This window comes from Porites lutea, chromosome 5, assembly GCF_958299795.1.
Source record: "Porites lutea chromosome 5, jaPorLute2.1, whole genome shotgun sequence".
NCBI classification, from domain to species: Eukaryota; Metazoa; Cnidaria; class Anthozoa; order Scleractinia; family Poritidae; genus Porites; species Porites lutea.
In genome coordinates this window covers 4,734,266-4,748,251 of record NC_133205.1, presented here as the reverse complement: position 1 = coordinate 4,748,251, position 13,986 = coordinate 4,734,266, and the positions used below count along the sequence as shown (strand labels likewise).

General features: G+C 40.7%; 2 protein-coding genes across 3 annotated transcripts in view; one reads left to right on the top strand and one right to left on the bottom strand.

Moving 5' to 3' along the window:
• The window catches only part of LOC140938561 (uncharacterized), a 74,247-nt gene extending 65,822 nt beyond the window's left edge, over positions 1 to 8,425 (top strand). The window contains exons 13-18 of one of the 2 annotated variants that reach the window (XM_073388051.1): positions 4,244 to 4,320; positions 5,812 to 5,918; positions 6,275 to 6,404; positions 7,086 to 7,128; positions 7,404 to 7,472; positions 7,915 to 8,425. In XM_073388051.1, coding sequence (XP_073244152.1) covers positions 4,244 to 4,320; positions 5,812 to 5,918; positions 6,275 to 6,404; positions 7,086 to 7,128; positions 7,404 to 7,472; positions 7,915 to 8,070 — 582 coding nt within the window. In that variant the 3' untranslated portion in view covers positions 8,071 to 8,425. Of the gene's footprint in view, positions 1 to 4,243; positions 4,321 to 5,808; positions 5,919 to 6,274; positions 6,405 to 7,085; positions 7,129 to 7,403; positions 7,473 to 7,914 lie in introns of both variants that reach the window. The other variant, XM_073388050.1, reaches the window with a different exon arrangement.
• A 3,471-nt stretch (positions 8,426 to 11,896) lies between these two features.
• On the bottom strand, positions 11,897 to 13,925 carry LOC140938562 (serine/threonine-protein kinase RIO1-like). The gene has a single exon (XM_073388052.1). The coding sequence runs from the start codon at positions 13,867 to 13,869 to the stop codon at positions 12,124 to 12,126; it is 1,746 nt and encodes a 581-aa protein (XP_073244153.1). The 5' UTR covers positions 13,870 to 13,925; the 3' UTR covers positions 11,897 to 12,123.
• Between the last annotated feature and the right edge of the window lie 61 nt (positions 13,926 to 13,986).

Sequence of the window (13,986 nt, the reverse complement as noted above, 5' to 3'; positions counted from 1 at the left end):
TCCACCATTACTGTTCCATTTCACTCTTCCACCTTGACTGTTCCACCATTACTGTCCCACCTACACTGTTCAACCATTACTGTTCCACCTTGACTGTTCCACCATTACTGTTCCACTTCACTTTTCCACCTTGACTGTTCGAACATTACTGTTCCATTTCACTGTTCAACCTTGACTGTTCCAGCATTACTATTCAGCTTCACTGTTCCACCTTCACTGTTCCAACATTACTGTTCCATTTCACTGTTCCACCTTGACTGTTCCACCATTACTGTCCCACTTTCACTGTTCAACGATTACTGTTCCACCTTCACAGTCGACCGTTAATGTTCCACTTTACTGTTTCACCTTGACTGTTCCACCATTACTCTTTTACTTCACTCTTCCACTTTCACTGTTCCACCATTAATGTTCCACTTCACTGTTCCACGTTCAATGTTCCACTATTACTGTTTCACTTCACTGTTCCACCTTGACTGTTCCACCGTTAATGTTCCACTTCACTGTTCCACCTTGACTGTTCCACCATTACTGTTCCACTTCACTGTTCCACCTTGACTGTTCCAACATTACTGTTCCACCTTACTGTTCCACCTTAACTGTTCCACCATTGCTGTTCCACTTCACTGTTCCACCGTTACTTGTCAACTTCACTGATCCACCTTGCAGTTCCACCGTTACTGTTCAACTTCACTGTTCCACCTTGACTGTTCCACCATTACTGTTCCACTTCACTGTTCCACCTTGACTGTTCAACCGTTAATGTTCCACTTCACTGTTCCACCTTGATTGTTCCACCATTACTCTTCCACCTTGACTAATCTACCATTACTGTCCCACTTCCACTGTTCCACCATTACTGTTCCACCTTTACTCTTCCACCGTTAATGTTCAACTTCACTTTTTCACCTTGACTGTTCCACCATTACTCTTCCATTTCACTGTTCCACCTTCACTGTTCAGCCATTACTGTTCCACTTCCCTGTTCCACCTTGACTGTTCCACCGTTACTGTTCCCCTTTACTGTTGCACCCTTACTGTTCCTTTTTATTTATCCACCTTCACTGTTCTACCATTACTGTTCCACCTTTACTGTTCCACCTTGACTGTTCTACCGTTAATGTTCCACTTCACTGTTCCACCATCACTGTTCCACTTCACTGTTCTACCTTGACTTTTCCACCGTTACCTTTCCACTTCACTGTTGCACCCTTACTGTTCCTTTTTATTGTTCCACCTTCACTGTTCCACCATTACTGTTTCACTTTACTGTTCCATCTTTAATGTTCCACTATTACTGTTTCACCTTGACTGTTCCAACATTCCTGTTTTACTTCACTGATCCACCTTCACTTTTCCACCATTATTGTTCCACTTCACTTTTCCACCTTGACTGTTCGAACATTACTGTTCCACTTCACTGTTCAACCTTGACTGTTCCACCATTACTGTTTAGCTTCACGGTTCCACCTTCACTGTTCCAACATTACTGTTCCATTTCACTGTTCGACCTTGACTTTTCTACCATTACTGTTCGACTTCACTGTTCCATATTGACTGTTCTACCATTACTGTTCCACTTTACTGTTCCACCTTAACTCTTCCAACATTACTTTTCCACTTTACTGTTCCACCTTGACTGTTCTACCATTACTGTTGCACTTCACTGTTGCACCCTTACTGTTCCTTTTTATTGTTCCACCTTTACTGTTTCACCATTACTGTTCCACTTCACTGTTCCACCTTGACTGTTCCAAAATTGCTGTTCCACTTCACTGTTCCACCTTAACAGTTACACCATTACTGTTCCAATTCACAGTTGCACCTTGCCTGTTCCACCATTAATGTTCCCCTTTACTGTCCCACCTTGACTGTTCCACCATTACTGTTCCCCTTCACTGTTCCACCTTGACTGTTTCACCATTACTGTTCCACTTCACTGTATCACCTTGACTGTTCCACCATTACCCTTCCACCTCGACTAATTCACCATTACTGTCCCACTTTTACTGTTCCACCATTACTGTTCCACCTTCACTCTTCCACCGTTAATGTTCAACTTCACTATTTCACCTTGACTTTTCCACCATTACTCTTCCACTTCACTTTTCCACCTTCACTGGTCCACCATTACTGTCCCACTTCACTGTTCCACCTTCAATGTTCCACTATTACTGTTCCACTTCACTGTTCCACGTTGATTGTTCAACCGTTAATGTTCCACTTCACTGATTTACCTGGACTGTTCCACGTCACTGTTCCACCCTAACTGTTTCAACATTACTGTTCCACTTCACTGTTCCACCTTGACTGTTTCACCGTTAATGTTCCACTTCACTGGTCCACCTTCACTGTTCAGCCATTACTGTTCCACTTCACAATTTCAGCTTGACTGTGCCACTATTACTGTTCCATTCACTGTTGCACCCTTACTGTTCCTTTTTATTGTTCAACCTTCACTGTTCCACAATTACTGTTCCACTTCACTGTTCCATCTTGAATGTTCCACTATTACTGTTCCACCTTGACTGTTCCAACATTCCTGTTTTACTTCACTGATCCACCTTTACTGTTCCACCATTATTGTTCCATTTCACGGTTCCACCTTGACTGTTCGAACATTAATGTTCCACTTCACTGTTCCACCTTCACTGTTCCACCATTACTGTTCCACTTGACTGTTCCATCTTCAATGTTCCACTATTACTGTTCCACTTTACTGTTACACGTTGATTGTTTAACCGTTAATGTTCCACTTCACTCTTCCACTTTCATTGCTTAACAATTACTGTTCCACTTCACTGTTCCACCTTGACTGTTCCACCGTTACTCTTCCACTTCACTGATCCACCTTGACTGTTCCACATCACTGTTCCACCTTAACTGTTCCAACATTACTGTTCCACATCACTGTTCCACCTTGACTGTTCCACCGTTAATGTTCCACTGCACTGTTCCACCTTCACTGTTCAGCCATTACTATTCCACTTCACTGTTTCAGCTTGACTGTGCCACCATTACTGTTCCTCTTCACTGTTGCACCCTTACTGTTGAATCCTCGATTACTTTTCCACTTCACTGTTCCACCTTGACTGTTCCACCGTTAATGTTTCACTTCACTTTTCCACTGTTCTATATATTAAATATGTGCACCTCAGATCCAGACTTGGGAAAATGTTTCTTCACAGCGCCTGTAATCATAGATCCAGGCGAACTCAAAGCTGGCGACGCTAGGAACTCTGCGCGTGTGCGTGGAAGACATTGACGTAATTCTGAGCTCTGCATTACATTTATATATAAAACTTTTGTTTGCTTGTGAACTGAACACAATTTGGAGTGCGTATTCCGTTTTTTATATAGACAGTGGCTACCTAGACTAGCCTTTGTTTTTGTGGGCAGTGAAAAAATAAAATTGTAAATTTTGATTAACCAATTAAAATGAAATGAAAATAAAGAGCGGTTAGGGTGCGGGACTTTTTATCCGGAATCCCCGAGTTCAAGTGCCGACCTAACCGCTAGTTGGATTTGTGCTCTGTTGTCCCGAGTTCAGATCCTCGGCCATGCTTTGAAATAGCCGACTGGTTCGCCTCCTACCTTTTGGGATTATTAACCATATTATATTCCATTTGAAGTATTTGTTTCATTATCCCTGAAAAGCCCCATAAGGAAAGAGGATAATTATTTTAATTCATATTTAAAATTTTGCTGTAAATGGGCAAATTTATTTTTACAGCTATCATTACCTGTATATTTATTTTCACCGTTATTAGAGCGATTTTCGTATGACCTTGAAATGAAAACGCCTAAACCAAAGAAGAAACAACGAACGAACGGGTGAAAAAACTTCATGACCGAAGAACTTTCTAGAAATCAATCGATACTTTTCTTTGACGTCATACTGCAGCACGAAAGGGCGTCGAACAATGCCTTTTCCATATTAGGGCTTTCTTTGACGGGTAAACGAAGAGTCCATGTTTTGATTTTTCCATCCATTGGCTGATAAAACAAATAACGAACAGTTACCGAAACCATAGATCGTTTTCACATGACGTCACGTCCGCCATATTAGTGTTCCAAAACAATGAGACGGCGGCCATGTTCGTGTTCCAAACCAGTCCTGTGGGAGTTAAACCTTTTGCTTATGTAGAATCTCTCTTGTTCCAATAAATTCGCATAGCTGCAGGCCACGTGAGTGAAACGTATTCTGTGATTCTGACCATGCTTGTAATTATTATTATTTCAGGGAATGGTCCTGCCTCATAACGCCCTTCTTGTGCTACACAGCGGACTTATGACCAAGAATTCTCCCGGAAGTCACAGGTAAATAGTTCCGACGCGCAGACTTAATTATGAACTTCTTTTTAACGTTAACTTCTGCAATAACTATCACTAAAACGATGTCATTCATGACTCGTTCTCAGTCGCCTCTCATGATTTGTGCGCGGGCGTCGAGCGTCACAGGAGACCAACACGACAACGCAACACGAGGTATGGGTTGGGGGAGAGGGGGGCTGGAAGGACGAAGACACACTGCCTTTCTTCGTCCTTTCCATCACCCTGACATTCGTGACCCCGCGCTTTCGGTTCCCGCCAAAATTTCGGCTTATGTCATGTAAGGGACATTTTGAGTCTAGTTTATATTGGCAGCTCTCTATCAGCAAACATTAGGCCAATAACTGATAGCCCATTATTAGCCTCGTCAAATCGCCGGCGTCATAATCTTCCGATCCTTCACTTGCCAAAAACCTTCTGCGTCATGGCATTTTCTCCAAGAGCTACAGCAGACATTGACTTACTTTAGCCTGTTCCAGGCGCCAAGATAGTAGTGAAGTCGTTCAGTAAAAACTGGTGCGAAAAACGCGCGGGAGCTAGGGAAAGAGAGGGCGGCGCCCAGATCACGTGCGTTTCATTTTGGATTTGCTTTTTTTATTTACGTCCCTACTATACTATCTGACAGCCCAGCACGGGCTAACATTGACTAGGAACATAAAGGTAATCAGCGAGAAACGTCTGAGATTATCTTCGGCCGGTACCAGGGTATCACTTTGTAACATTGCAGGCGTTTTCTTCGAGAGAGCAAACGTTTCTGCTCTCTTAACCGCTATTATGAATTTCAAGGATGTTTTGCCTATTCCTCAGGCCTCAGGATTCCGCGCGGCCTATGCGTTTCGGATCACGTGGCCAGATCCACGTGGCCAGATCCACGTGGCCAATCTTTCTCTTGGTAAAATAAGAAAATAAGTCTTTATACGTCTATATCGGTGTATATGTTGTAGTTCAATTTTATCTTTGGTTTAATTTTCTTTTTTTTTTTTCTTTTTGGGAATGGTAATGTATGATAATTAGATTGAAAAAAGGAAAAGAAAATTTAAAACAAGGATGAAACTGAACCACAAAATATATAAGGTGTTTAAAGTGTATATAAAGTGTATATAAGGTGTATGTAAGGGTGTATAGGTGTATATAGGTGTATGTAAGGTGTATGTAAGGTTTATGTTGGTGTATGTAGTATATTAAGGTGTATATAGGGGGTATGTAAGGTGTCTATAAGGTGTGTATAGGTGCATGTAGGTGTATATCGCTGCCACGGCAATTTGAACACAAAAAGCTAAAAGATATACGCCTGCATTTCATCATTTCATTGAACCTATATTTTATTCTACGAAAACGACAGCACTTGTTTTTATAAGATCAGAAGTCTATAATTAACACGTTCCCTCGCTTTTGTGTCACCATCCCATGCAGAATTGTTCTTAACTATTATTTGAACCCATAAACTTGATGCTTTCCAATTTTCTACTTTTTTAGCAGTTTTTCTCAATTGTTTGAGTCGCAGTACTCCTTGCTAAGTACTCTGCTCTTTCAGCACTCGGAAGCAGTGTATGGAGCAGTACACGTCTTCATTACCTGTGTGCGTAGTATCCTTTGAATCCAATAGATTCTGGGAAATTTCCCACCTACCCCACCCCCAACCCAGCACTAGCACTTTGCCATAAGAGGTTAGTGTTAACGCTCGGTTAAGGGAGGGGTAGGTGGATGGGCAGTTTCAATCAGTTTTGTGTCTAATAACCTCCTGTAATTGTTATGAAAAAAAAATATTCTCCCATGCCTGGAGACATATATTTATTATATTTTAAGCAACACTAAACGAACCAGAAGGAAAGCTGAAAAGTGGCTTGTGACACGTATCTTAGAAGGAATGCTTCGGTTCAGAAGTGAAGAATTATGAATTTACCATTTTTGTTGTGTTTTAAACCTTAACTACATGTTTGAGATCTTTTATCAAGTCTGTTACAAATCTGTGGTGAGAACGGGGAAACGGAACGGGCCAAGGATGACAGTCAAGCGAACAGGGCAAAAGTGAAAACAAATGAATTAATACAAAGTGCACAACGGATGTCACGGTGGGTTCAAAGCAGTAATTGGATATCAAAACGCAAATGTATATTTACAAAGTACACTCCATTTTTTATTAAGAATGTGGTTTTTTTGGGCCAGGCTGAATATTCGTATTTTTTCTGCCAATTTTAGACTGTAAATATTCTTGTCTTATTTTAAACTGAAAAAGAAAGAAATTATCATGTCCTTTTTGCGCGGTTTGTTCATTGTTTTCTTTGCTAGATATACTATAGATATGTATTTCATGTACCGTTCATCGAACTGTCATTAGCATTGAACATTTGGCTATAACCAATGCAGGTTTCTTCGTTTTGTTGGGTAGTTTTGCCGTGGGAGGAAGCAATAATTTGATACAGTTAAGTTAAAAACATACTTTTTAGATTTTCATCACTCAAAATAATCATCTTTTTCGAAATCTCAGTCTCGGGTTTATTCTTAAAATATTCTTATAATTTTGCAAATTTCAGCCTCGATATTCTTATAAAATATATTCTTAAAGAGAAAAAAGAGTGTGTGTAAATCGAAGCAATCGCAAAGGCGCTTTCTGTAAGTTCTTTTAAATTTCGCAGCATAATTTAAGGACTGCCTACGCAATAATCTTTTCTCTTGTATCGAATAATTTACCCTTGCTTAATCAGTTTAACAAATAACACAGTCGCTGATTTTTTTATTGCTCTCCTTCTCAGACTGTACCAAGAAATATCTTCACACAAGAATACGCTTTCCAAGGTAATAATTGTATTGTTTTGTTAATGTTGTTGTTGTTGTTATAAAGTTGTGAGCGTTAACCTGAGTTCTCTAGATTATCGATCGTTTATGACACTTTTTCTTTCCTTGCCAACCCACCCCCCTCCCCCACCCCCTCCCCCTCTTATTTTTCATTTTTGCTCGTTCGAGCTTCTCTCGCTTGACTGAAGAAAAGAGACCAAATTGACTGCTAAGCAGGGTAACTTTGTTGAAGTAGCTTTACTTGTAAACTGACCGCCTTCTTTTTGTAATTGCAGTATTCGCCTTATTTGATTGCTGATTACATCAATGGAGTTCAGACAGTGGCTCTTCCTTCTGTTATCAGGGTACCGTCACTTTGAACAAACTTTTTCACCACTGAGAATATTCATTATTGGCCTTCGAAGTGAATACTTGTTAATAGCTGATTCTGAAGTTTTCGACTGCATCTCAAAGTCTTCCTCAGCGATTTCTAAACTCAGTGTTGCCTCGTGAATCTTGTATTTAGTCACATAACAAAGGGTTGTTAAAAATCGCTGGTCGGGGGGGGGGGGGGCTCGTAACTACTACCTCCATTTGGTTTGGACCCAGAAGTCGGTCGTGGATGGCTTCCTTCATTTTGCTTTTAATTTCCATAATCTCCTTGTCATTCAAAATTCCAGCAGTGTTTCGTTAAATAGTAAAGAAGAAAAGCATGATTTTTTTGGACCGGTTTGATGGTTGCAACGGGTGTTGCTGTACAATGATTGGTCGTCAAAATGTTGTACTTTGTTTTTTGTTATTTTATAGGATTCTCTTACACCTGGAGTGTATTGCCTTTTGGACATGTGCGGCGAGCATGAGCTATCGCTTATGCACGCTGTGTTGGATAAAGGATCGCGGGAGCTCTTTCATTCTCTGCATGCTGACTATACCAAGTATCACAAGTTTAAGGGGAAAGTTTGATGAACATCGTCTGGGACAACCCATAAGCTTTGTTGTAATTTTGGATAACAAGAGCTTCCTCTTCGAGGTAACTAGTGATCGGTAGGCGCGACATTCTGCTTCTCTTCTCCATTCTGTAGTGAAATGTGGGACCAGGTCCAAAATTCGTCAGTGCTCGTCTTCGGCTCAGTTGGTTAATTTGAGTGGGAAAGTCTTCCGAGTGTCGTAACGACGATTTACCTATGACTAGACTCCTTTCCAAAGTGATGGAAAGCGAGGAAAGCGGCGGTACACAGTTCAAGGTAGCGCTGGTAGCTATGACTTCAGACTTGAGGACAAACAGAGGATCACAAGAGAAAAGCCTTTTTATTTTACATTTCAACGCTTAATGATCGTCAGTTGAATAATTTCGATCAAACAAGGCCCCAGTCAAGGCTATTTATAATAAAAGATCGAGAGTGACAATGAAATAAAAGCCTATCAGCAAGCAAGTGAAATTACTACTCTGAAATACCTCACGAATGCTGTACTGCCTCATATAAGGGAATCCGGACTCCGGATTTTGAGAAATTTTTGCTTGTGGAATCCGAAATCCTGGGCTTCGGAATCTGGAATCCTACTACCCATTGGATTCCCGAATCCACATTCCACGGCCCAAAAATCCGGAATCCCCAGCGTGGAATCCAGGATCCAAGACTGTCGTGGATTCCCTTATATGAGGCCACTCATAGGAAATTACCCGTTATGCATTTCAGGGGCACCCAACGACGGTTTCCTCCTAAATACATTGAAATTAGATCTCTAGAAATGCATTATAAGTCGCACTAAAAAATTTGTATCTGTTAGATCATCCCAGGGGAACTTGAGTCTTTTCGAAATTGCAAGAGGTACTGTTTCATATTCCCGAAAATTTTACATGCAATTTAACGTATTACGAAAGTGATAATTTTTTTGATTCCTCTCTCCACATTTTTGAATCCGAAAAGTTTACGTTTCTTCTTTTCTTGGAAAATAGCCTAACCTGTGGAGTGAAATGTGAAAAATTAAACTGCAGAAAATCATAGGGAATTTACCAGATAAGCTTCGAAAATTGTACATGAATTGAACGGTCATCTAGAAATCTTTAGCCGTTTTCAAGTAGGAGAAAATTCTAGGCAATATTTGCTTCGTAACAGGAGAGATTTCGAAAATGATTTGATCAAAAAGTTAAACGCCAAAAGTTTTTAAAATGCATTTAAAAAACATTTTAAAAAGTGAACGACGTTTCGGCGCTACGTTACGCCATTATCAAGATGAAAAGTGAAAAAGTATAAGGTGTAAAACGAATATATAAAATTTGAAACAATACATAAAATATTTGCGGGTCCAATGGCAACGACAGAACAAAGACTGACCATCTTTTCAAAGTTCTGGGGAAATGTAACAGCAAGTTTGATTGCTTAGTCTACGAGATGTTAAACATAAAGGACATCAAGCCTTCTTTTAACACGCAAGCCGACTCCATTCGCGCCAAACTATTTACGTGACACTTTCGTACATTTCTTATTTTTTTTCTCTTATTGTGTTTCTTACCTTGGGTATTATACCCATTGGACCCGCAAATATTTTATGTGTTGCTTCAAATTTTATATATTCGTTTTACACCTTATACTTTTTCACTTTTCAACTTGATAATGGCGTAACGTAGCGCCGAAACGTCGTTCACTTTTTAAAATGTTTTTTAAATGTATTTTAAAAATCTTTTAGCGTTTAACTTTTTGATCAAATATTTGCTTCTCCAAACAGATATTTTACAGAAAACAGTCGTTGGTTGGCCCTTATGCATTTTCGCTTTACATGGTGTAATTCCACCTCAACTTCTTTTTAAACGTTTTAATGCTGGGAATAAAAACATCAACTGGCTCCCTGAGTTCCTCTAGTAACGGAAAGTGGACGCGAGCAGCAGAAACAAGCCCCGCTTTGGGCATAACAGTTTATGTGACCATACCTGTTACAAGGAAAAACTTCCTTTTTCTTTCATAAGATGCAGCTGGCTGGAATTTGTGCGTCACAGACATTTAACGGGGAAGGAGTGATCTATGAATTTTTCAGTGTATCCCGCGAATTAGGCGACATGATATGTTCCTCCTTGTGCTGTAACGAATCGAACGATTTTGTGTAACCGTAAAATGAGGCAACAGAGTTCGTACAGGTCAGGGAAAACCTAGAAAGTCATCAAATCTAAGAATTTCATTTTCAAGGCCTGGAAAGTCACGGAATTTAATTTTCGGTCCTTGAAAGTTATGGAAAATTAAAGTTTTGTCTGGTAGATAAGTTATTGCAGATGACAAAGAAAGGAAAATGTAAGTTAAAGAAGAGTAGTTAAACAATGCGAACAGCACGCATTTTGGTGGATAGCAGAATTTGTTTTTGTTGAACTGTTAAAGGTCGAAAAGTAGGCTAAACAAAGGAAAGTTTTGAAAATTTTCGAAAGTGACAGCTCAACCTAAGGTCATGGAGAAAGCCAGGGAAAGTCATAGAATTTGAGGAGCTAAAAAGAGTACGAACCCTGGGCAAGAATTCGCACAGTCTACGTGTGCTAATGCAGTCATTCGGTCGTTCTTAGTTTTGCCGGCCTGAGTCCGTCAATAAGTCGTTTGTACGGATACATTGAAAAATTCACGGTTCATTCCCCGCTCCCCCCGCCCCCGCGCTTACGAGAGCTTTGACTGTAGCTTTGTTTTCCTGTTTTGTAAACTTTCAAACACCTACCAAGGACTTCGTGAGATTGAAGGTTTCTCTGCCCGGACGTGGAAAAATAAAGCGAAATCGTTATTTTGTTTGCTTAACCATGGTAACGCGTTTCGTCACAAACAGCAAATGAAAGACGGTTTTTGTTCGAATGCTCGTGCACAAATATCTTGCCGTAGATCGTAAAACTTTCCTCTCCTTAGGGTGGATTTTCACTGCAGCGTAATTTTTACGTACGCAAATAAAATAGAAGGAATGTAGGACTGAACGTTGCGCGTAAACGTAAACCCTGGGCCCTTATTAAATTTTTGGACCTTGAGAATGGCCGCTTATTCGAGGTGGGCGCTTATTCGAAGCCGGGCGCTTATTAAATTTTCACCATTTTCAGCAAGTGAAGTATGTTTATTTTGCAACAAAACAATATATCCTCATGACAAAACGCGAAGAAGTAACAAAGCAAAGAGTCTTTAAAATACTCTGAAGAAAACTCCGTCCTCGGGGAAGTCTCTTATTAGAATTTATTCACTCACAAATGGGTGGGGTGGGGGTGAGCGCTTATTTGAGTTTGACTGGGGGAAGGAGGGGGTGGGCGCTTATTAACTTTTTCAGCCTTTAGGATGGGTGCTTATTCGAATAAATACGGTACCCTTATTTACTTTGATTTGTTGAAAAGCGTAAAGGATCCCTCCGTGCGGAGCCTGAACAAGGGTAAAACTGAACCACAACATGCACACAATAATGTTTTACTTTCTTCATGACAAATGTACAGAATATACCAACAAAGTAAAATGCATTTTCGCCAATGGTTACATGATACATCCACCAAAAATTTAATGAATTTGTTACATAACTTTTCCTTCTTTATTTTCGCAGCATCAATAACACTACGTATAAAATTCTCTGAGTAACGTATTTTTGTTATGAAGATTGTTATAGCCTAACATGACAACTGTTTCCCGGGTTGAGGGGGCCCCCGTTCCTCTCCTCTTCTCTTTTTTGGCTCTCAAACGTCCTGAAATGCAAACGACGTATACGAAGGAAAAAGTTTTAACACTTCTCTTTAAATCAAGCTACCTTTACTTAATTGTTTCGTCCTCGTTTTGTCTTAGCTAACTTATCCTTTCTCTTTTTCACGCGCTTGGGCGTTTTGTTCTTTCGTTTTTCCCTGTTGACGCGTCACTACCCAGATCTGGGTAGTGCTTCTGATTGGTTGAAATAATTTTCCCACGCGGCACAACCAATCAGAAGCACTACCCAGATCTGGGTAGTGACACGTCATCAGTATGAATTTTTTACGAAGAAAAACTTTTTAACATACTTCTTTTTTAAATCAAGCTCCTTTGCTTAATTATTTCTTCCCCTTTTTGTCTTAGCTAACTTCTCCTTTCTCTTTTTCACGTGCTTGGGCGTTTTGTTCTTTCGTTTTTCCCTGTTGGCTTCTTTCACGACTTTCTTGTGTTCTTTTCTGCTCAAAGCTGGCGCCTTTTCCTCTGAAGCATTTCCTGTTTGTCCATCATTCTCACTTTCACTCTCACTTTCATTATCAGAGTTTTCACTGCTCTCAGCCTCATTCTTCTCGTTGTTTCTACTACTTGTAACATCGTCAACTTCTCCATTATTAATATCGTTGTTTTTTAGCAGATTGGGTCCAGCTTGTACCCCTGTAAGATCAGCTTTTAACCCTGTTAAGGTAGAGTACAGAATTTCTTCCACCTGCCCTTCTTTTGCGTTTTTGGCATCTCTCTCGAAGTCCACTACTTGATCGAGGGTGCGAGGAATGTAGGCTTTCTTAAAGACCTCTTCTTTGACCGTCTCTTCGGGGGACTCCTCTTCTACTCCTCGATTAGCTGCGATGGCTTGTGCTTTTTCAAGATAATCATCCACATTGTCATCGGTGATGTTCGGATCTGTAACGAAGTCAAAGAGCTCTCTCACAGTCATGACACATACACCATTCTTCTTGAAGAAATCTGTGACATTGGTACAGTCTTTTCTCAGAAACTCCAGAGCATGCGGATGATCATGTTCGACAGACTGCGAGACATCAATCACGTACAGCTGGTCCTGTTGGTAGAGCATGTTGAATTCACTCAGATCAGCATGGACAAGTCGACATTTCCAGAATATATTTCTAACAATCTGAATGCACTGAAGATACAGTTCTCTGGATTTGGACTCTGACAATGTGACATCTTTAAGCAGGGGTGCAGGCCACCCATCTGTGCCGATAAAATCCATCACAAGAACATGACTGCGAAGGATAATCGGCTCTGGACAGGGAATACCAGCTTGGTGCATGCGAGTCAGGTTACGCATTTCTTTCTCGGCCCAAGTCTTCACCATCTTACGGGGGTTGTGTTTACAGTAACCACGGCGAAACCTGAACTCGCCAGTGACATATCTATCCCTGTCCTTAAATATTAGGATAGAAGTTTTATACACCTTAACTGCTCTTTCATGTCCATCGGCATTAGTAGCATGATACACATTAGCCTCTTTACCAGTGCTGATACACCCATTTATCTCACAGATCACTCCTTTGTTGAGAATTTTGAACAGAATCATTCTTGTTCGAGGATCAAGGACTTGCTCGACAGTCGCTCTGTCTGCCTTATCTTTAGCGCGCATCCTTTCATTTTCAAGCTTTTTACTTGCTTGGATCAAAACGTTAGCAGCTTTGTTGGACAACTTGGGTCCCTCATACCGTTCAACTTTGATTCGGTTACCAAACTTTTCGAAAGATTTCTCGTTCGGTTGCAGCGTTGACTGCCGTTTGCCAGAGGTGTTACTGACGTTAACTTCGGATTTTGAAGCATTATAGCGTTTGGTGAAATCCCCAGTCTCGTCTTCCCAATCCCATTCTCCAAAATCCTCGTCACTACAAGAGTCATCTGATGAAGATTTCACGTGGTCACTGGATCCGCCATTTTGACGATCTTCGTCTGAGTTTTTGGCGGTCGTTTCCCGCGCTTCACTTGCCAAATACTTACTTAGCGACTTAGGTACTTCACTGGTGTCTTCTTCGGCGTCCTCAAACTGCCCATCGAGGACAGGAACTCCTAAATAAACGTTTTCTCCCGTCAAATCCATACAACTCAAAACACGTACACGAGGATTGCAACACTACAATCTGAGTGCGCAATTCGAGTGATCAGTGGATAACAAATATAGGTGCGCATGAGCACAATTGAGCGCTGCGTGACGTTT

Coding starts and splice junctions, on each gene's coding strand:
- LOC140938562 (XM_073388052.1), bottom strand. CDS start 13,869: ATGGATTTGACGGGAGAAAACGTTTATTTAGGAGTTCCTGTCCTCGAT.